We start from the raw sequence: 24,270 nt of genomic DNA on the forward strand, positions 1-24,270 counted from the left end.
TGAGTGATCACTGCGAAATTCACCTCTTCAGGGGCCAATGCATACCGGACTAGTATGGAGAGAAAAAAAAAAAACTAATTTAAATTAACTACTGCACACCACAGGCAACGCAAAATATATATCAATTCTGAAGGTAGGCTTTTTTTATTCCTTCGCTGTCCTGTGTGCATTGCACTTGAGCAAAAAACAAAAAAAATCCTTAGACAAACAACATTTTAAAAAAATACTTGAGTTGTTCTTTGTGTTTACTGTTCATATGACAACAATGTTTTAATCAGCCTATCAGTGTGTCTGTACTGGCTTTTCTGTGACCTGTGCAGTACTACTAGATGGTGGGACAACATCAGTGTTGCATTGTTTTCATTTAGGTTGCATTAAGTTGTATTTTATTAAGTTTTCAGTATTGGAGATAAAATACCAAAAATGGATGACAAAGCAAAAAAAAGCAAAGTATATTTCAGCTGAGGATCATGTCAAGGAATATCCCAAAACATTTTTACATGCTGATGGGCTTAAATGGTTTTGCACTTGTAATGCAATTGGAGACAATACAATCGATTGCTACGTATTTTCAGAATCGCGCATTAAATGAAAGACCACTATAAAGGCTGCTAAACAGAACGTATAACAAATAACAACTTTCAGAAAACAAACTTTGAAAGTCAGCGGAGACAAAAAGTATTCCTGTCAGTTGTGTCCAAGTTAAATCAGTACTACAGGTACAATCTAGCACAGCCACCTCATGTCAAACAACCTGTTGCTTAATTTTTTAACAGTTAGAATTTTAGACCTGAATGGACACGTTGGTACTAATAAAATGAATTAATGGATGGAACAAACAACATGACAACGAACATGCTGCGTATATGGCCTTTATTAAAAAAAGACCAGATACCTTTTGGTAACTTTTTGGGACTGTTTCTTATTGATTGCCACATCTGTATAACTTTGCAAAGTTTTGCCTTACACTTCCAACCAGTTCAGTGGATGCAGAACCTACAGTCTCAATGGGAAAGTCTTCACACCACAGAGACCGAGAATATCGGCGGCAACTGCTGGGGGATTTTGCATGCTTGCCTTCAACAAATTACATCACTCAGTTTTAATAAGGAAGCATGTACCACTATTTTAGGCTTTTGTAGTGCTATTAAATATTATCTACTTGGGTTTATTTAATATTTAAGCATGTCTGTGAAATCCTAATTTTATTCCATAGCCTACCTGGGGAAAAATATGTAAGTTCTCAGATTTTAAGTAGACCCCTATACGTAGTTAACAGTAACATAACAGATTGTCAAACTTCCAGCCTTTTTTATTTTTACTTCAGCCCATATGAAGGTTACTATCAAACTTGGTTGAATTAATTACTTATGTACTGAAGCTAAAATGTAAGTTATTCAATGTTTTCCTTTTTTATTAATAGCCCAGCTTCTCCAGCAGAGAAAAACCATGAACCAGCAATTGTATTTTCAACAACATCTTTGAACTGTGACAAAAACAATGACAGTGGTATGTAACTTTTGTTTCTTAATTATCTACATAAGTAAACCTAAAGGACAGTTTGCATGAAATTGTATTGACTACTTTTGTTTCCTTTTTAGATTCATTGAAGTTTGACAGCGATGATGAAGGTAGTGCACATGTATTTTCATCGCTTTCTAGCTCAACAACCTTTGATAAATTACCTGCTGCAAAGAAAGGTAAGGTTTTTATATATATATATATATACACACACACACACACACTACAAAAAAATAAACATAACATTTGTAGTTTTAGAAGAAAATATTAGATCATGTGCAATGTAGAATAAAGGAAAATAAATTGATAAATACTCTATCATGGTGTCTGAAGGTTTAAATAGAGAATAATAGATTATGTCATTAACTGTAGTAAATGATATCAAAGCACAAATTCATTTTTAAATCGAATTAAGTCACTGTAGTTATCTATCCAAATATTCCTTAGTTTATTCAAAGATACTATAAAGCGCAAAACCAGTTTTTGAAAATGTACCAGGGGTCCTTGGTTTGTAAATACTTCTCATTTAAAACATACACCAACAAAAGTGATGTAGGTGCTGTGTTGAGTGGGTAGTGAGTTTTTCCTCTGTGTGTATAAAGGTGTGTACGCTCACAAAGTTCCAGAAACATGCGACTTGACCCACGCCTTTCCTGTGGTGTAGTGACTGCATGAAAATCAGCACACCTGGGGTTAAACTTAAGATCAAGGCATTTCAGTTTGTGGTTGAATGTTAGTTTTATTGTCTTTGTGTGAGATGGCCCGTACATGTGACTTTTTTGCATTTATAATCCCCTGCTAAGGGATATACATTAAGTCAACATTAATCTGCCATGGAAGTGTAACCTTGCATTTGATTGTAATGATTTAAACAGTAAAGAAACCTTCAGATGGATTGCCTAAACCTAAAAAAACTCCAAAGCCTAAGAAGTTTAAGACAACAGCCTGGGAATCAGATTTAGAGTTTGGAGTTCCAAAGAAATCTGCAACTCCTAAAGGTATGCATTTTAACCTATAACTGGACGGTTAGTACTTTTATGTCTAGTGCAACTCTTATTAACGTGCAAGTGAAACACTGTTTAGTTATTGGACTTACTTGTTTTATAGGTATTTTACGACAAACTCGTAATTGTTTGTCTGGGGAAAAATATGATATTTTACTTTAAAATCAAATTGTGCTTATATGTAGCTATTTTCCATGGATAAAATGTAGAATATTTATTATTTAGGCTAAAAGTTAGAAGTTGTTTTGATTCCACGTTTTGTATTTTAGCAGTAACAAGTCTTCTGTAACATTTTCCAACCAGTGGACTCTGAATTTTATTACAAGACTGTCGCAGACAAGAGTATTGGCAACCTATACTTAATACAAGATAATTCAACATTAGCCAATAATTAATGACAAATGACCAAATTAATGACAAAGACCAGAATACAATTTTGGTTACTTTAACAATCTTATATATATATATCAGTGCCTTGCAAAAGTATTCAGACCCCTGACCAATTCTCTCATATTACTGAATTACAAATGGTACATTGAAATTTCATTCTGTTTTATATTTTATTTTAAAACACTTAAACTCAAAATCAATTATTGTAAAGTGACATTGGTCTTATGTTGGGAAATATTAAGAAAAATAAAAAACTGAAATATCTTGCTTGCATAAGTATTCAACTCCCACACATTAATATTTAGTAGAGCCACCTTTCGCTGCAATAACAGCTTTAAGTCTTTTGGGGTATGTACCAGCTTTGCACACAGTGTTGGAGTAATTTTGGCCCATTCTTGGCAAATTTGCTCCAGGTTGTTCAGGTTGGTTGGACGACGCTTGTGGACCACAATTTTCAAATAGTGCCACAGATTCTCAATGGGATTGAGATCAGGACTTTGACTGGGCCACTGTAGGACATTCACCTTTGGCCTTGTGCTTGGGATCATTGTCCTGCTGAAAGGTCAATTTCCTCTCAAGCTTCAGTTTTTTAGCGGACTGAAGCAGATTCTCTTGCAGTATTTTCCAGTATTTTGCTCCATCCATTCTTATTTCAATTGTAACAAGATGCCCAGTCCCTGCTGATGAGAAGCATCCCCACAGCATGATGCTGCCACCACCATACTTCACTGTAGGGATGGTGTGTCTTGTGGCATGGGCAGTGTTAGGTTTGTGCCACACATAGCGCTTTGAGTTTTGGCCAAAAAGCTCTATCTTGGTCTCATCTGAGCACAAAACCTTTTCCCACATCGCAGCTGGGTCACTCTCATGCTTTCTGTGAAACTCCAGACGTGCTTTCAGATGGTACTTTTTGAGTAAAAGGCTTCTTTCTTGCCACCTTCCCATACAGGCCAGTGTTATGCAGAACTCTTGATATGGTTGACTGGTGCACCATTACTCCACTCCCAGTCACTGAACTCTGTAGCTCTTTCAAAGTGATTGTTGCCCTCTCTGTGGCTTCTCTCACAAGTCTCCTTCTTGTTTGAGCACTGAGTTTTGAGGGACAGCCTTTTCTTGGCAGTGCCTGGGTGGTGTGATGCAGCTTCCACTTCCTGATTATTGATCCAACTGTGCTCACTGGGATATCCAAACACTTGGATATTATTTTGTACCCTTTCCCTAATCTATGCATTTGTTTTACTTTATCTCTAACTTCTGTAGAATGCTCTTTGATCTTAATTTTCCTTCAGATTCACAGCCTTACCAATGATCCTTTAACAGTGGGGTTTTTATCCAGAAAATGTGACAGCAACTTTAATGGTTCACAGGTGGAGGCCAATGGTAAGGTAATTGTGTCCTCGTTAGGGCAATTTCTTTCATTGGTGCAAACTGGGAGCTTCCACAGCACAGGGGTTGAATACTTATGCAAGCAAGATATTTCAGTTTTTTTATTTTTCTTAAAAATATTTCCCAACATAAAACCAATGTCACCTTACAATAATTGAGTTTGAGTTTGTTTAAAAATAAAATATAAAACAGAACAAAATTTCAATGCACCATTTGCAATTCGGTAATATGAGAGAATTGGTCAGGAGTCTGAATACTTTTGCAATGCACTGTGTGTGTGTGTGTGTGTGTATATATATATATATATATATATATATATATATATATATATATATATATATATATATATATATATATATATAAGTCCATACAGTCACCTCCAAAATTATTGGCATTCTTGATAAAGATGAGCAAAAAAGGCTGTATAAAATAAAACCACAGGTAATGAGCTGTATTGTATTTTTCCAACATGTGGAATATATTGCTTTTTATTAATGATTCAAGGGAATCAACCAAAATTACACATTTCTCAAATTATACATTAATTTCCAAAAAAATTAAGTTTCACTATTATTGGCATCCTTGTTTTCAATCCTTTGTGCACCCTCCCCTTGCAAGGATAATGACACTGAGCCTTTTTCTATAATTTATGAGATTGGAGAACACATTGGAAGGGATCTTAGACCATTCCTCCATACAGAATCTTTCCAGATCCTTGATATCCTTCGGTCTGCGCTTGTAGACTGCCCTCTTAAATTCAGACCACAGGTTTTCATTGGGTTTCAAGTCTGGACGCTGAGATGGCCATTGCAAAATGTTGATTTTGTGGTCAATTAGCCATTTCTTTGTGGATTTTGATGTGTGCTTGGGGTCATTGTCTGGCTGAAAGATCTGCTTGTGGCCAAGTTTCAGCCTCCTGGCAGAGACAACAAGGTTTTTGGCTAAAATGTCCTGGTACTTGGTAGAGTTCATGATGCCGTTGACATTAACAAGGGTCCCAGGACCAGTGGAAGCAAAACAGCCCCATAACATCAAAGATCCACCACCATATTTTACAGTTGGTATGAGGTTCTTTTCTGCATACGCATCCTTCTTTCGACACCAAACCCACCACTGGCGTGCGTGGCCAAAGAGCTCTATTTTCGTCTCATCTGACCATAGCACCTGGTTCCAATCCAAGTGCCAATGCCGTTTAGCAAGCTCTAGGTGCTTACATTTGTTCGTTGCTCTCAAAAAGGCTTTTTTCTGGCAACCCTTCCAAATAGGCTGTTGGCACGGAGGTGGCGTCTAATTGTAGATTTGGAGACTTGGTGTCCCCAAGATGCAACCAAGTTCTGTAATTCTCCAACTGTGGCCCTTAGAATCATCTTTGCCTCCCGAACCATCTTCCTCACTGTGGCAGATTTACCACTGTTCCACTGGTTTTGAACTACTTAATTATTGCCCTGACAGTGGTAAGTGGTATATGTGGGTCTTTAGATTTATGAAGGTCAACAACCATTTGTCTCCCCCCTCATTTGTGAGTTCTTTGTCTTTCCCCATGGTGATGGATGGCAAATGGATTTTACATGTGTGTTACCTCATTTTTGTACCCCAATGAAACAGGAAGCCATGGAAGGCCACAATACAGTTCCTTAAGACTGATATGTACTTAAAGTAGAATGTTAATGCAGATTTAATTTTGTTTGATTTTATAAGAATCTTTAGGGGTGCCAATAATTTTGACACCCATCTTTTTGAGAAAAAAAAAAAATTACTTGTTAAAAATAAACATTTTCTCTGAGCAGTTATTAGTATAAAAAAGTATAGTTTTCCCATATTTTTGAGCATAAAATATACATGTATATATATATACATTACCTGTGGTGTTTATTTTATAGAGCCTTTTTTGCTCATCTTTACCAAGAGTGCCAATAATGTTGGAGGTGCATGGTGCATGTGTGCTTATGTATATATATATATATATATATATATATATATATATATATATATATATAAAGCACATAAGCAATTTCAAATATTTGTCTTTGACAAAAGTATTGGCACCTCTGTGTTGTCTTAAAGAACTAAGTTTTAAAAAAACAAACACTTGTAAGCAAATTGCAACAAAGGAAATGGCTATAGAACAGTATCAAATAAATATGGATTACCAGAATCCACAATCAGAAATACCACAAAACAATTTAAACTGAAACGCTTGAAAGAAGTGGCCGTCCAAAAAATGTAGGTACATCCAAGTAGAATTGTCTAAGAAGCTATAAAAAATCCAAAATTAACAGCCATTAACTTTAAAAGAAAGATTTTTATGCATTGTAGTGCACCAAAGAACTGTACCAATGCACCTGAACACAGAAGAGTTGTATGCACGTAGACTTCGCTGCAAACCACTTTTTAAAGAAAATTCATAAATCAAACTGTCTAAAATTTACCAAGAAATATGAACAAGAATATGAAGCATTCTTCAACTAAATTCTGTGGTCCAGTGGGACTAAAATAAAGCTTTCACAAAAATGGACCACAGCATGTTAGGAGAAAAAAAAAAAAAAAAAAGAAAGCCTTCAATGAACAAAACCTTGTGTCCACTAGAATTCTTGAAGAAAACAAAGAGAAAAAATTCTGGAATGGCCTTTGAAATGAACAGATCTCAATCCAATTTAGAAATGCTTTGAACTGATCTAAAAAAAAAAGCTGTAGCCAAGCATTGTGTATCCAATCTGAGCTGAAGGATTTCCATTACATGAGAGTAGGTGTTAAAATGTCATGCTGGTATTGGACTCCGCTCTTGCCAAGATAAACACCAATTAAGACATAGCTTATTTACTATGAACTAATGTGATCCATCTGTGTTTCCTTCCATCTGATGATGTAGATATCCTTCTGCCTAGTGTTTGGCTGAAGTGTGATGCTGGCTGCCGGGATCAGCCTGTTTTGCCTCCCTGGCGCATTAGCACACACAACGGCTGCAATGCTGGCTCCAGGGATCAACCACAGTGCGGCCTCCCTAGCGCATCAGCATGACAACTATCTGGACTGAGCTGAGTAGGGTACTTCTCTGGGGTCTTCAAGTAGGCACCTTCCATCCTTGGTGTTTCGTCGACTAGCCCATGGCAGCTTAAGAGCTCTTGACAGTGATTCTGGCGTCATAGCATCACCCCCCTCTTCCCCCACTCAGCTAAGCCCAGCTTACTTACCTTCCTTTACATCAACGTTGCTTTCTTTTCTACTGTCCCCAACCAGAATTTTTTCATCTGTACCAGAGCCAGTTGCTGCTCCTCTCTGCTGCTTCAGATAAGTTCTTCACTATGTGTCGCAACTCTTGATTATTAAATCCCATGTCTCTGCGAAACCGGGTTGTGGAGTGTGCCACAAATCCTCGACAATCCACCTCCACTGGGTAAATCTGGACTCTCCATCTTCCCTGTTGCGCTTCAGCAGCTATTTGAGCATACCGAAGTTCCTTTCTTTCATACGCCTCAACCACAGCATCATCCCATGGCACTGTTAACTACCAGGTGAACAAGGCGTGCTGATCCAGACCACAAGACAATATCAGGTTGAAGGTTAGTGGTGGCAGTCTCAGGGTGGGAAAATAAGCCATTGTCCAACATCTGACAGCATTCTCCAGTCTCTAGCAGCTTCCAGTTGTCCTAGACAAGTTTTGGTTTTAATACCTTTTCTTGGAGGTTGCTTCCCTGGGGGAGGAATGTTGTTCTTCGTGTGTCCTATATTCCTGGCATTGGTGGCAACCTGTTGGTCATGATGTGCTTGGCTTCCAAGTAAACCGTCCTTGGCTAAGACCCACCTTACATCCTGTCAAAATGTGTGTTAATGTAGCTGCCGATGAACAGAAAGGACACCACAGATCCTCTCCTACACCTATATTAAGGTTCTGTGGTGATGGGAGAACATCATAAGTTGACCTGATGAGGACTCTGATCCTGCTCTGTTCCATTGTCCATAGATCTCGCCAGTCAATCTTGCATTGTTCCAAACTCTCCCATCTTGTCCATTCTCCCTGCTTGGCATGGGAAACTGCCTTTACGCACCTCATCCACCCCTCCTGCTTTTGCACCTCATTGACTACCAGCTTCCTCCGTTGAGCTGGGGCTGCTTTGTGCCATGTGCAAGGAGCTGAACTGAGACCAAAACCTCCTTTTCCATGCTGAACTTGCCCCATGATATCGCTGATACGAAAGGAAATGTGCTAGGCAGAGTGGACCCAGATTTTCCCAACAAGATCTAACAAGTGTCTGAAAGCTGAAATAAAAGCAAAAAGAGAACACAGGAAATACTATTCATGAACAAATACTTCAAATGAAAAAGTTGAATTTGGTTTTTTTAATAAAGATTATTTAAGTTTTAGAAATGTTGTAATTTTATTTTTGTTTTATTAAAAGGTGTCTACCATTTACTACATGCTTATCCTTAATCAGTTTCCTTGAATTATGGTATAATAAGCTTAGGATGCCAGTACTTTTGTCTGCAGCTGTATACCAAGTTAAATTACTTAAATACATTTGTTTTCAGTTCCTTTACAAGAGCCATATAAGAAGACTTTCCCATTTAAAATATCTAATAATTTAAAGTCTAGTACCCAGATGTAGTCTGTCATGAGTGATGTCAGTTTTTCAATATCTTGGCTTTTTGGTGAATAAACTCTGATGAATGGGTTCAGTTCACAAACTTGATTTATTTGTTACCATTTATACAAAATGAAACTTTAGCTGCTCACAAGATGGCACTGGCGCTTATTTCTGTACAGACCCTGATTTGAACCTGTGATTTTAATATGGTGATAGAATCTGTTAAATAACTGCTATTTCTGAACTCATTGAATACCTATGTTTCCACAGGTAAAGGTCGAGGGAGGAAGAGAAAACCCCAGTCTGGCTCCGAGGAGGAAGATGAATACTCTCCTGCAAAAAAGACAGGGAAAGCTCCTACAAGCAGGGTGAGTGACTTGCAAATAATACATTATTTGAGAAGGTACAAAAAATGTAAAGTGGTAATGTTGAATGAAAATCATGCAGTGTACATGTCTGTCACTTCATCAGTCCACACAAAATTAGTACTTGCTGCATCTGAGTCTTCACAGATTTTTGTAAAACCCAGTATTGGTCTAATCATGCAAGGTCAAGCTGGCTCCTTAAAAATAAAACTATAAATTCTTGATTTGCTTTTTTTTTAATTTTGGAAACTTTGTAAATAGCAGTTTAATGGTTTAAATGTGTGATCAAGCATGTCTTGGTAATCTGAACAGGGTATTACAAATCAAGAAACCTTGGTCTGAAGATCTTTTTGTGTTTAACTGGCTTGTTGAAACAGTGTTTTTCTAGCTGAGCACTAGAACATTTTTTTAAAAAAATATAAATTATACCCTTTGGTGATAGCAGAGTTATGTTTTGATAATTCATCAATCTTTATTATGCAAGTTAAAATTGTTCTTGCTCTCAGCCAGTCATTGGTAATTTAAATTTATTTTATAAAATAGCAGGTGTTGAAGTTTATAGCCAATGGATAAACATTACATGTATCTAAGAATCAAGTGTCACTCGGAATGTGCAAAAAAGGCTTGAATAAAATCTTTTTACTTTTTCAGAAATCTAAGAAGGTTGTTTCAGAAGATGACGATTTTGACACAAACTTTGGCAGATCAGAAACCTCTTCAAGAGAAAGGCCAGGTCGAGCCAAAAAAGAAGTGAAATATTTTGCAGAATCAGATGATGAAGATGCATTTGAAATGTTTGATTAGGTGATCCTGGCAACAAAACATTTTCCAGCAACATACATGATCTTATAGAGCATCTCCTCTTTTGTCTTGTCTTGCAGAATTTTGTACATTTTGCTCATTTTTTGTGATAACGTTCTCGGTGGTTTTTACTGGTGTGTAGATGTTTTACACTTTTTATTATTATACAGTTTATTCTCTTCTGTTTGTTTTTTTTACTTATCACTGAAATGTCATGTATTTGTCTGATTGGGTTTTAGAAGTTGTTTAGACACCTGTGCTAATGCACATTTTAATTGTTAAGAGAAATAAAATGTAAACTGCTTTTTTGAAATGAACTTGGAAGTAAACATTAAGAACTGTAAGATGAGTTTGGTCTTCAATTCTTGTGTGAAGTGCTAAACAACAGCCGGGAGGGCAGGAGCTGGAGCTGCTTAATATTTATCATTACTAATTTCCTATTTAAACCCTAATCACATGCACCTTCACTGTAGTGTTTTCGCTTTCTAGCAAACACTCGGACTCTGTCAAAACGTGCTTCAGCTTTCTCTCTTTACTAATGTTTAAACTTCACCTTCTTTCGCTCTCTCGTCCAATTTCAAATAATTTAAAGCAAATTTTACTACTTGCTCTGAGATTCTTCTCGTCCTTCAGCTTCTTTCTTTTGCTCGCTGCAGCAGCTTTATTGGCAGTTAAGCCTGCAACTATCTACTCTCCAGCCGCGCCGTTCAAAGCGCTGCTCGCCTCCGCTGTGTCTCCATTATAAATATCGTCCCTCCACCAAACTTAAAAAATAAAATAAAAACTCTTACGACAAGGGCGTTAACATTCCCGTTGGGAGCAATCGTCTTGCCCTTAACATCTGTTGCGAAGCTTTGTTTGCAAAATGTTCCACGCAGCCAGATCTAAACGAATCTTCCTTTGACGTATTTCCAGCACAACCTTTAAAGATGAGTACATCATCAGGATTCTGAAAGTTATTTTTGTGAAGGTATTTTCTCCATAGCAGTTCAGTGTTAAAGCAGCAGTAGTGTCCCACCTGACTTGGTCATTCAATAACAGAATCGCACAATTCTGTTTCTCTCTCGTCTCTGTGCAGACGCCATTGTGGCCTCTGCTCCCTCCATGCTCACCTTTGCAGTAGATCTGTCAATCATCTCGCTTGCGTCTGTTTCCCATGTGGGTTTCTAGTTTAGCAATTCACAACTACTTCCTTTCATAATGGGTAAGGAAATTTGGTTTCAATTCTCATTTCAAAGCGGGAACACCAGCTTTGTTCTCATTTTGGTTTTGTGCTTTTGTAACGTATTACGTGAAGCCTACTCACAACGTCACTTACAAAACAAACCATTGCTGAAAAAAATAAATATAAATAAATAAATAATGAAAAATAAATTCCTGATCACATGAACTTCAACGACACTACTGTGCTGCATCTTTTCTACTGGTGCCTCACAGGCCATGCTTACCACGGGAACTTCCTCAATCCAGCGACACTGTGAGCTCTGTGCCTCAGTACTGCAATCCTCCAGCTTCCTCCCGCTGCACTTTCACAACTGGAGGGAGTTCAGCTTGCTGAATTTATGACATTTAAGTGAAACTGCAGGCGCATCTTGTAGACCTATGTTAACTTATTTATATACATGCATAACTGTCTTAAAATATGTATTCAATAGAGTTTAATTAAATAATAAATATATAAAGAACACGCAAAATGTCTTCATAGATAGACGGATAGAGAATGCTTAGCGAGGCCATGCCTCGCTTGTACTGACGAGCACAGTTGCCAAGTTTGCTTATAATAAGCGGAATTGGGCTTGTTTTTATTAAGTCGATTTCATTTTTTGAGTCACGCTGTGTTTTTTTGGGGGATTTTTTGTAATAGGTGACGTGACTTCAACAGTTGAAAATGGTTGTAGGAGTGGATTTGATGATTGACTGGTGTCAATGTATATGCACATCATTTGAAAAAAAAAAAAATGGAATTTGTACAAACATCCCCACTACCCTCCCTCTAAAATGGGTTGGGCTTGTTTTGAAAGACAGTGCCACTATTTTTCTTTTCTCTTGAGACTTGGCAACATGACTGACGAGATACCTATGGTTTCAGCAGCCCCTTCTATCAGGCCTCTCTCTCTCTCCGTCATCTTATCAGCAGATAACAATTTTATCGATAGATTTTTACATGATTTAGACCTCTTTAACCGCATTTTCAGTGGTTTGCGAGCCAACACCTGCTGGTCCTCTTTCACTTCGAAAGTCATGTATTTTCAAATCGTAAACAATTTTTCTTTGCCAGGTTAATATTTCATTCGATGTGAGCTGCCAGTCAGATACAGAAACCATGTCCTATGATTACCAACGTTTCAATCAAAACGGCCTCCTATCATTCAATGGACAATACGCTCATAGACTGCTCCTGACTAAATCAATAGGTGTTGCAGCGGCCTCAGAGCAATGTATTCTATTTCTCTGCTGAAAGCAGCCTCATTTTGGCTCTGTCTAATTCACCTCAATAACCTCCTGCAATCCCAAGGAGGCTCTTCATGCAGCTTAAATTTGCTCATATCTCACAATGAGTTTCTTTTCACTCAAGGAGATCTCTGCTCTCTACAGCAAGCTACTGCACACTACTGACAGCAGTCCATCAACTACATCCTCAGATCTCTGCACTTTTCAGCAGATCCTACCCTCACTTCTCACTGCAGCAGATCTCTACTCCCTACTACAGCATGCAAAAGTTCAAACTTGCTTTAATCTACCCTTTCAATCTGCAACTGACCCCTTCTGAGCTTCCAATGCTCCTGCTTTCCTCCAGTAATGCTTGACACAGAAAATAGCTAGCATGCCCGGAGTGGGGGCTACCTGACCATCGGGACTACCAGAGGTTTTTTAGCCAGAGGGGTTTTTTTCCTCTCCACGAGCAGCAGGTAAACACATAACCATCTCACACTAACCCTTTCTTAACCTCTCTCCCCGTTTGTCTTGTATGTCCTTGCTTTTATGTTATGCACTAGCGCGACTTCTGTTTTTTGTCTCAAGGTGGGGTTTCTGCGGTCCATCCTTTGGGGGAGGGGGGGAGGGGCTCACTTCCCCAACCTCAGGTCAGCTACTCTACCTCTTCCTTCACGTAAGGCTATGTTCTGTTTCCTTCAGGACATGGTCCGCTTTATGTTCTTGTGCCCAAGTCCCAGACTAACCCATCCCTAGTGCAGGTTCCCTGCGGATGCCTCTCCTTTTGGCTTCAGAGGCCTGTGCTTATCTCTCCTGTCCGGGTGCTCTCCGTCCGCTACTGTCCCTCTAACAACTCGTTTCTGCTTCCTCTGCTGTATCCTTACAGCCCCAGTGAATTAGCATTGCATTGTAAGTAATCTGATGTTCATCCCTTCTTCGTTGGTCGTACATGCTCAGTTAAATGACCTGAGCGTATTTAAGCAATAAGAACGAACATTCACACACTGCTGATACTACAGATTTCCTCTTTGACTGGTACCTTTTTAGGTTTAGAACTACAGATTGAGTACTGTTTTGAGCAGCAGAATCAATGCATATTTAGCAGACAAAATGCTATGAGTGCAATATCATCAGCAAATGTGTGAATTCAGCATGCTTTTAAGCTGAAATATACTTGCTCAAGCATAGTTAATACATTTTTATAAAAATGAAATTATGGTGATCTGATATCAAATCCTGCATGTATACAAATAAAAAAAAAAAACATAAACCATTTAAAAATACTCGTTCAGTTGTACAGGATTCTATCAAACAATATAGTTATTTATGGTTATAATACTTCTGCATTTTTAAAATAAATATATTTTATTAATTTGCCAGGAGAATCCACGGTAAAGGTAAACGGTATATGAGCATAAAAAGCATTGTTAATGTACAAACGGAGCCAGGGAAAATACATTACAGGTATAGCAAATATAAAAGAATACCCCAACAGGGGGGCTTGAAATGAATTGGCTCAGTCACTGCATCTGCAGGGATGGGATTAATCTGTGGATATCTTGCATATTTTTCTGACACTTCCAAGTAATAATCTTGAAAATGTAATTATTGCCACTGCTTTAGTGTTTTAGCTGAAGTCTAACATAATTTAAAAGTAGGGGTTTTAATCTTGACTTTTTCTACTGATCGATAAATCATCTGCTCTACTATAGATTAATAACACCTGTTTGCTAGTGATATGAATTGTATTAAAAGACAAATACAAATTAACATAATGCTATTTACTGCAGATGTTTCATAATGCCAGCTAACATTTAATATACATATATTTACTTACAAGTTTGACAGTCTGAAGATATTTGCAACTACTATGTAGTTGTGCTGTGAAAGGAAAACACCAATGTGCAAATGTTGCAAGTTGCAGTCTTTTTTTCTGCATTTAGATATTGTGAACTATTTGGTATACCTTCCAGGTGCCCTTTTGCCAAGGATTTAAAAAGTACCAAAGATCTTCTATATTACTAAGGTACTCAACTCTATAAAGGTTTATGGGATATAAAAAGAACTTGGGACTAGCTTTTATATTGAGTCAATAGAGCGGTGTTGGATGGAGATGCTTTGAACTGATTTTACTGCCCAGGGTGTCTTGACGAAAAACATAACGCATGTTAATGATGACATACTGTGATTGAAACGAAAAATGCACTTTTCTGAATGCAGTACCAGAGATGGCACATGGGCAGAAAGTAGAGATGCAATTATAAACAGCAGATACAATTATAAAACATACATTTATTGATATTGGTCAGTTTTTATATTTTGTTGTTTTACCATTTTTCAAATTTCATGCTGATGGTTTACTACTGTAACTTTTCTGTAAAAAAACAAAACAAAAAAACCCAGTAAAATAATAAAACAAAGACCCTTATTAATTGATTAGTTAAAATATTTATTTAAGTGAACTGTATTGGAGAGGTTTTTAAATAAGAGAATTGTGAATTCAGGTTTCAATCAAGCTATGTATTTCACTATAGTAATATTAAAAATAGTGAATGCTAGTAGCCTAAGTTAATTTGCATTGGTATAGCAAAATATAATCTTTATACCATACTACTAGTAAATAGTATTTTGCTATAGGTGAATATGATACTGCAATCACAGAACATGTGATCTTAGCTAAGCAGGTGCGGATGAAGGACTGTATTCAGAAAAGTACATTTTTCCTATCAATTTATCATTCACCAGGTTAATTTGGTTTTTCATTGGACCCTGGGCAAGAGTGAAACAGTCTTTCAAAAGTTTTAAAACATTTTAGACACTGAGAAAGCCAGCCCAATCCAATCTCTCTCCATAGACAATAGAAAAGCTGCCCTGGAGCTCTCTTTATATCCCATTATCCCTTGCGTGCCGCATGACAAAGTAAAGGCGGAGTTGAGTAGAATGTATTTCAAAGTACTTTCTGCCATTTAAAAAAAAATAATAATTTTGGCGCACTCAGGTAGACAAGATTAATCGATCAATTTTTTTTTTTTAATTGATCAAAGCCCACAGGACTGATTAATCAATTAAAACCCCTAATTAAGAGTATCTAGGAACACAACTCTACAACAGTGCTGCATGGTCAGCCAATACATCATCTAACTGGCTCAACATGACACGGGCAAACAACAACATTGTAACACTGAACAGTGATTTGCCTTGGAGGCTATCTTTACTGCAAAATAAGTGTAATATTCTTTCTTTGAACATCTAAAACTCTTTTACTCACAATGACTGACAATTGTTTTGACCTGTTTTAACAGAACTGGTAGTTTCTATTGATACTGAAGGGTAGGGCACTTGCTGCCACTTATGTAGGCTCTGTCATGTTGTTTAATGGGGGAATAAAGAGTACAAAACAGATACACCTTAAATATATGAACAAATGTAAAATAGACTTCCATACTAACCTAAGTCAAAACATTCTATATGTTTTTAGGATTTAATAAGCCCATTTTATATCTTGCCTTAAAACATATTTAAGGCATTGAAAAAGCACCACAAATCCAGTATAGTAACAAAGATTTAACCATACAATGATATGTACAATGCATGTCAACAAGTAAAAAATGTAACCACTTGCCAAGCTCTGAACCATGCAATTGTGAAATTAAATAATGTAACCCTGATATTTTAAAACTAGTTTAGGTATTTTTACCAATGAAACTTTAAAATTCAAAGACATATAGACTGAAGTCCAAAAAAGTTAAGAGCTTAATAAGAATTGTATGCAAAGAACTGGTCCTTTTAGGCCTTAGTGTTGTAAAAAAAGAAGGAAAAAAACACAAAGGCAAAACATCTATGAAAATGCTTCTCGCTTTGCCTGTTCCTCCTGCATTTTGTAAGGGGTTATCTGAAATTGTTTAATAGTTCTATTGTGCCACTGCAGGCTGACTGACGGGGTCACTGTCTTCCGATCTTGGAGATGAGCTGGGGTTCTGTTCGGTTTTGTTTGTACTTTCCTTTTCATCAGCTCCTTGTGCATCTTGTCCTTCTGAGTTTTCAAGCATCTCCTGGATTAGTGGAGGCATTGATCCTGGAATTTCCAATTTTAGTGTTATAACACGTTCTGCACCTGAAAGAAAACACATTTCTGTTAGCATTTCACAAGCTTCTGTGCTTTATCTTGTATCTGAAAATGACTCCCACCATTTAGAGTGATTTTTGGACCATCGACTAATAGCTATGAAAACACTCCTACTAAAGTCAGCTACACATGAATGTGAGATTGGAAAGGCAAAGTAACTGCTGGTATACAACCCCAAAAAGTGTTTCTGTTGTAAAATAATGTTTTTACATGCCAATGGGATACTTGGTATGCAGGAAAAATAAATCAATCAAATCACAATTTTGGCGCTCTCAGTAAGTGTGTAGATTTTGTGGGGAATGTCCCCCTTATTAAAGACTGGTACTGTCCAAAAAAACTGTAACATGATATACAACCCTAAAGGAGTCCAATGACAAGTTGTACACTTTATATTAGAAAATAGAATATTGCACAGCCAGTTGCTTTTATGTCGTGATATGTATCTGTGCAATTGTGCTGATAGGTGAATGCATGCTTGTACTTGGGTATACACTGCTTTTGGTTTCATAGAAAGCCCAATGCTTCCATGTTCGAGTAAGTTCTCTATGACTGAATATGAATTGAATTGCAAGATGTTAAAAAAGTTGCATTACTTTACCACAGCATGGTAAGCCTTCTAGGTGGATTTCTAATGTTTCCACGATTTCTAATGTTTCCATTTCCTGCGTATAACCTAAGAGCATGCTGCAATTATATATATTATATATATATATATATATATATATATATATATATATATATATATTAGTGTTTTTGTTGCTGTCTTTCCAGGACATACAGGTTCATACCTTTTGCACTGATGCTGCGCAGATCTGTAATTTTCATTAAAATCTTTGGAAACATGTGTGGTTTACTAGGTCTCCGCTTTCTTATATAAATCTTTAATGCCTCCAGAAGTGGTTCCTGCAGCTTATCAACTTTTGCTGGTTCCTCAAGATCTTGTCGGTCTGGAATTTAAACAAAATACAATTTCAGACTAATGGAAAAGCTAGAAAGAGTTCCTTTGGTGATTACAGTTAGAATTGAGTGAGTAATGTTTGTATGGGTGACCAAAAGAGGGAGCTCTAACACCACTCCATTGTATTAGCTATTGTAGAACTTCATATTACCAGTAGATGGCAGCATTTAAAGATAAACCTAAGTGCCATCTGTGGAATTACATATGAAAAGCAGCTGTGGAATAGAGTTTTGTGCTAGACTGCAGTATTCCTTGCTTTTAAAAAATAGCGTATATGGCTGCTTTTGAAACAAGAGGCAATATTTAGTACATTTTTGTATTTTAACACACTCTACCTGGATGCAAAAAGTCTTGCTTATGCTTCTCATATGTAAGTGGATGAAACTAATTTGAATTCCAAATCCTACCACTATACAGATTTGGACTTTTATTTCCATATCATTTTTAAGTGTCTTTCTCAAATAACTAAGTAAAGGACAGGGTATGATAAGGTCTGAATCCCTCCTCTCCCATCACATTTGCCTACATTTTTAGATGGGCACTTCATATATGTGTTTATCGCTGTCATCTGAGGACCCTTCTTTTACAACATCAGTGGTAGAGATGAAAGCTAAGGCATTTTTTGCATATATATATATATATATATATATATATATATATATATAGCTCTGAAAAAAATTAAGAGACCACTGCAAAATTATCAGTTTCTCTGGTTTTACTATTTATAGGTATGTGTTTGGATAAAATGAACATTTTTGTTTTATTCTATAAACTACTGACAACATTTCTCCCAAATTCCAAATAAAAATATTGTCATTTAGGGCATTTATTTGCAGAAAATGACAACTGGTCAAAATAACAAAAAAGATGCAGTGTTGTCAGACATCGAATAATGCAAAGAAAATAAGTTCAGATTCATTTTTAAACAACACAATACTAATGTTTTAACTTAGGAAGAGTTCAGAAATCAATATTTGGTGGAATAACCCTGATTTTCAAGCACAGCTTTCATGCGTCTTGGCATGCTCTCCACCAGTCTTTCACATTGATGTTGGGTGACTTTATGCCACTCCTGGCGCAAAAATTCAAGCAGCTCGGCTTTGTTTGATGGCTTTTGACCATCCATCTTCCCCTTGATCACATTCCAGAGGTTTCCAATGGGGTTCAGGTCTGGAGATTGGGCTGGCCATGACAGGGTCTTGATTTGGTGGTCCTCCATCCACACCTTGATTGACCTGGCTGTGTGGCATGGAGCATTGTCCTGCTGGAAAAACCAATCCTCAGAGTTGGGGAACATTGTCAGAGCAGAAGGAAGCAAGTTTTCTTCCAGGACAACCTTGTACTTGGCTTGATTCATGCCAAAGCTGCCCGATTCAAGCCTTGCTGAAGCACCCCCAGATCATCACCGATCCTCCACCACATTTCACAGTGAGTATGAGACACTGTGGCTTGTAGGCCTCTCCAGGTCTCCGTCTAACCATTAGACAACCAGGTGTTGGGCAAAGCTGAAAATTGGACTCAAGGCTGGAATCGGGCAGATTTGTCTTTGTGAAGGGCACATGAATCAAGCCAAGAAAACTTGCTTCCTTCTGCTCTGACAATGTTCCCCAACTCTGAGGATTGGTTTTACCAGCAGGACAATGCTCCATGCCACACAGCCAGGTCAATCAAGGTGTGGATGGAGGACCACCAAATCAAGACCCTGTCATGGCCAGCCCAATCTCCAGACCTGAACCCCATTGGAAACCTCTGGAATGTGATCAAGGGGAAGATGGATGGTCAAAAGCCATCAAACAAAGCCGAGCTGCTTGAATTTTTGCGCCAGGAGTGGCATAAAGTCACCCAACATCAATGTGAAAGACTGGTGGAGAGCATGCCAAGACGCATGAAAGCTGTGCTTGAAAATCAGGGTTATTCCACCAAATATTGATTTCTGAACTCTTCCTAAGTTAAAACATTAGTATTGTGTTGTTTAAAAATGAATCTGAACTTATTTTCTTTGCATTATTCGATGTCTGACAACACTGCATCTTTTTTGTTATTTTGACCAGTTGTCATTTTCTGCAAATAAATGCTCTAAATGACAATATTTTTATTTGGAATTTGGGAGAAATGTTGTCAGTAGTTTATAGAATAAAACAAAAATGTTCATTTTACCCAAACACATACCTATAAATAGTAAAACCAGAGAAACTGATAATTTTGCAGTGGTCTCTTAATTTTTTCCAGAGCTATATATATATATATATATATATATATATATATTTTTTTTTTTTTTTTTTTTTTTGTGACCACCCCCTCTAGATCACGCCATACAGGTTGAAGGTTATGCTGGCAAGTAACTACCAAAGTGATTTTCTGGAAATGTATAAAAGCTCAGTTCAATTTTTTGTCTGACCTGGCTTGAAACAGAGCAATCTGAGAATCCATCTACTTTTTTGTTCTGAGCCAATTTGAAATAGACTTCAATTGTTTAGAAGCAGAACAGACTTGTAGCCATTGATACAGGTCCAAGTCACACTTAAATGAGGTCAGGACACGAGTGTACGCACTAGCTCATGGTTTGGTAGAAGGGTTGAGGGTGATCAGTAAAAAAAGACGTTCATGGATGATAGTGATCAGTAAAGACTGAAAACTTTTTTTTTTTTTTTTTTTTTTTTTTTTTTTTTTATTTAGCAAACCATCCCAAACAATGTAAAATTTTTGTTTGTTTGTTTTCTACACAAAGAAATAACTAAAAAGGCAAACATGCACTTTTGATTTGTATAATCTCTGGGCTTATATTAATAGTTTAAACAACCATACTTAGGTCCCTCACTGTTTAGATTAATTGAATATACCCCCTTGTGTTTTATACAGTATCTTGACATGACTTTATAGCATTATGATTATTCACTGTGTGGAAGAAACTTGGGCAAAACGTTTGTGGTACTCCACTACAACTTTCTTGATGTTTATTTTGTAAGGAGTGCACAAAAGACTGTAATACAGTCTTGGTCTTTTCAATGGACACATTTATTTTGAGCCAACTCATTAAAACAGTATGAAAAAAAAAAAAAAAAAAAAAAAATTAAAAGAGCCCTAGTTATGATCCAGAGTTGTGTCTGAATTTAAACAGCCTGCAGGCTCAGGTGATAAAAAATGATTATCACCATCTGTGTTGTAATTCCAAATAGAAATGCTTGAAAAATAAATACTTTTTTTTTTTTTTTTTTTTATATAAATATCCAGAGGGCTGAAAAAGTAAAAATATTTAGTGCAGCATCTTCTCTTCAGTGGTGTAAATGTTCTTCTTTGAATTTGATATAATACAGGGATGGGCACAACACATGTTCAAATCCGTACCTCCAGAAATGAGACAGGTGGCACTGAGCAGTCCCGTCTCTGTGTCGTCCATCTCTAAAGGCAGGAGCTGATTGGCAAACGTGAAAACAAGGTCTGTGAGAGGGCCGAATCCTGCGTTGTGCATCTGTGTTCGGTTCAGCGTAAGGCCGTCTGAGAAGGTCATTGTGTCCTTGTCAGGAGTGTATCTTGTGCAGATTCTCAGAATCTATTCAGGGTAAAAAAAACATTAAAAATCCACCATCAGTTTTTTTTTTATGTCTGGTTTAATAACAGGCTTTTTAATTGTACTGACAATTTCGTAACATAATTTTGAAAGATTGCACATGAAGACGAAAATAATTATTTAAAAAAAAAACAGTGTTTCTACCTTTCATTGTTAGTTTTTAAGTGCTCAAGAAAATATAAAGTCACCCTCTAAAACAGAGATGAGGAATGCTCCTGTCATCTGTACTTGGGGATAATAAAAAAAAAAAGACTAGAAAGCTTTCAAATGTTTAGGGGAGGACAGCAAAGTCTGCTAAAGATGCCTGAAGATTCTCTGTTAAGATACAAGGGAAGAACACTTTCGAAAAACTTTTCAACAGCTCTTTGTACAGATGCTACCAGTATATCTACTGTATTGCTCACAGAAAATACAACACAGTGAATGGATTAAAGCACAAATTTGGCACCTGATAGATGTTGAAGCATAATGGCTTTCTTTTTACCCCTTAGGTTTTTTGAAAGAAAATTAGATACAGCTATTGTAAACTTGTCAGTGTCTACATTTTTGCTCATTTTCAAATGTGACGCATACCCTTAATACATTAATCTTTAAAGAAAATATAAAGATTACTGGAAAACAAAGTCTTCAATTGTGGTTTCTTCTCTGTTCAACTGAGCAGCGCATCATTTTTTGCTAATAGGTCTAATCCTGTAGGTGGTTGCTGTACTTTCATCTCTGCATGGCAGCAAGGTTCTAAATGAGTGGGAGGCAAATGTATCTCTAGCACATTAATTGCAGCAACAGGCATATTGAGCAGCTTTTGGAGAGAGTACATTAAGAGCGTTTTAAAGACATTTTTAAAATGCATGATAGGACAGTGAGCTCTCGTTTGCCAGTTTCTCTGAACCCCCCCCCAAACAAAGATCAAAACACAATGAGAAGCAAGAAGAAAGGAAAACATTAAAATGGCAGCGAAGATACACTTCTGAAAATCTGTCACTGACTCACTGGATACGATAATGGGATTTTACAACTGTAACCTGCACCCTTTCATGAATTGCAGGAGGTTATGTGTGTTATCTACAGAAATAGCAAAATAGGTTACATAGCAGGTGTGCTGTATTATATCTAAATATTATCTTATAGGCATCCAATTCATGTGCATTATACAAAGAGTGCATGTTATTTGCGCTATAGTCCAAAATATACTTTATATACTGTGCTACTATTAAGCTCTTGTAATACATCTTGGTTAGCAAGAATATTTAATCACCTACCGTAAAAACCAGTGCATAAGTTGCAATGTTGTATAAGTGCTCCCCATTTTTGAGACATCAATTTCAGGAAAAAGCCTATGGGTAACACCGGTGTATAAGTCAAGTCACCCTTTTTAGGACCCCCTAAGAATACCTAGAAAATAGACTACTACAAAGGTTTTTACAGTATATATTTTCAACCATTCTTGATTAATTTTGCCAGCTAAATTGAATTGTAGTTTGCTTTTATTTCAAAAACTATTGCAGCTTTACCTTCGTACCAGGCCTCTTTCTTATTCAGTGTTTTCAGTACATTGCAAATAAAGGAGATGCCCTGTGTTTCATTTGATTGCTTTTTTGGTTTGCCTTTCTTCAAAATATAGCTGCAGAGTTTGCAGATGATATGCATAACTTCCTGCTGCTGCAGGTTGTGAACTGTTTAGTTCACACTGTGAAGGCGGCTAGAAAGCTTGACGGAGGGATGAAGCTTGTGTGCCTTCAGCTATAAACAAATTCAAGAACGACAAACTCCAAAGTCAACAATGGCTGGTTTCTTAAAAGGTAGACTTCACAAAAGGTGAAACTATGAAAAATGCATTTAAGAGATGCCACACATTAATGTTAAATGAAATGTGTCTGGACACTGCCGTTTAAAATAAAACAGGTTATACACCTGCTGAGATAACATTTATTTTATAGAGGACACATGTGGAGGGCGGCATTGACATTACATCTGAAAACAACAGAAAGATAAAGAGGAATAAAACATGATTACAGTGATTTATCAGGGCACAGCTGAGAAAAGCTATCTGTTTGATAAATCTTTTGAATTCTGTCCATGACTGACTGCTGCAACGTGATGGATCAAGTTTATGTTAGCAGGGCTATAGGAAAAGCATACAGTCTTGTATGTGTTCCAGCATTTGGAAAAATGTTGGCATTTTTTATTAAGGGAGATATCAGTTTGTAACTTGATCTGAAAGAGAGACAGGGATCCTATGGGTTTAAATTTGAAGCATTTGATCTAACTTACAGACTAAACATAACAGCGCATTCACTGTTATTAATGCATTTATGCAATTTGATACTAAAATAAAATATAGAATCAGAAGTAACCTTAATCCTTTTCCTTAGATCATTAGCATCATTAAAACATTAAAGACGTTGAGAAAACTAATGCTAAGGAACCAGCCGGTGGAATCAAAAGCATATATTCCACAAAAGAATCTCTTAGATTAAATTATCAATAGGTTTAATATTTGGTGAATTCCCCCTAGAAAAGTTTACCATAGTATATCAAGGTAAAAGCACAGCAAAGTGTAGTAAAGCAAGAAAACTTTGGTATCATTTAGTACCTTTTGTTATAATTACAGTTAAAACACTGAGGAGAACAGAAATGTTGACTCATCACACACACATATACATGTATCTATATAATTATATATATATATTATAATATATATATAGATATATATATATATATATAATATATATATATATATATTATATAACAGAAACAGAAACACTTTAGTGAATTAAGTCTAAATTTTATTTTATTTTATATAGACAACCATGTAAATTGGTTCAGCTAAATAGACCACACATATGAAAAAAAATGCATCAAGACTTATCTGAAAGAACATAAGAACATAAGAACATAAGAAAGTTTACAAACGAGAGGAGGCCATTCGGCCCATCTTGCTCGTTTGGTTGTTAGTAGCTTATTGATCCCAGAATCTCATCAAGCAGCTTCTTGAAGGATCCCAGGGTGTCAGCTTCAACAACATTACTGGGGAGTTGATTCCAGACCCTCACAATTCTCTGTGTAAAAAAGTGCCTCCTATTTTCTGTTCTGAATGCCCCTTTGTCTAATCTCCATTTGTGACCCCTGGTCCTT

The 24,270-nt window shown here is 36.8% G+C and overlaps 2 protein-coding genes across 4 annotated transcripts in view; one reads left to right on the forward strand and one right to left on the reverse strand.

Moving 5' to 3' along the window:
* LOC121314756 (DNA topoisomerase 2-beta-like) overlaps positions 1-10,394 on the forward strand; it is a 56,819-nt gene extending 46,425 nt beyond the window's left edge. For both annotated transcript variants that reach the window (XM_041248400.1, XM_041248401.1), the window contains exons 32-36: positions 1,424-1,509; positions 1,602-1,700; positions 2,397-2,519; positions 9,155-9,252; positions 9,901-10,394. In XM_041248400.1, coding sequence (XP_041104334.1) covers positions 1,424-1,509; positions 1,602-1,700; positions 2,397-2,519; positions 9,155-9,252; positions 9,901-10,053 — 559 coding nt within the window. In that variant the 3' untranslated portion in view covers positions 10,054-10,394. The remainder of the gene's footprint in view (positions 1-1,423; positions 1,510-1,601; positions 1,701-2,396; positions 2,520-9,154; positions 9,253-9,900) is intronic.
* A 3,433-nt stretch (positions 10,395-13,827) lies between these two features.
* Positions 13,828-24,270, reverse strand: part of LOC121314758 (retinoic acid receptor beta-like) — a 218,895-nt gene continuing 208,452 nt past the window's right edge. For both annotated transcript variants that reach the window (XM_041248407.1, XM_041248408.1), the window contains 3 exons: positions 20,913-21,117; positions 17,398-17,556; positions 13,828-16,597 (listed from right to left, as the gene is read on the reverse strand). In XM_041248407.1, coding sequence (XP_041104341.1) covers positions 16,395-16,597; positions 17,398-17,556; positions 20,913-21,117 — 567 coding nt within the window. In that variant the 3' untranslated portion in view covers positions 13,828-16,394. The remainder of the gene's footprint in view (positions 16,598-17,397; positions 17,557-20,912; positions 21,118-24,270) is intronic.

This window comes from Polyodon spathula, chromosome 4 (genome assembly GCF_017654505.1).
Source record: "Polyodon spathula isolate WHYD16114869_AA chromosome 4, ASM1765450v1, whole genome shotgun sequence".
NCBI classification, from domain to species: Eukaryota; Metazoa; Chordata; class Actinopteri; order Acipenseriformes; family Polyodontidae; genus Polyodon; species Polyodon spathula.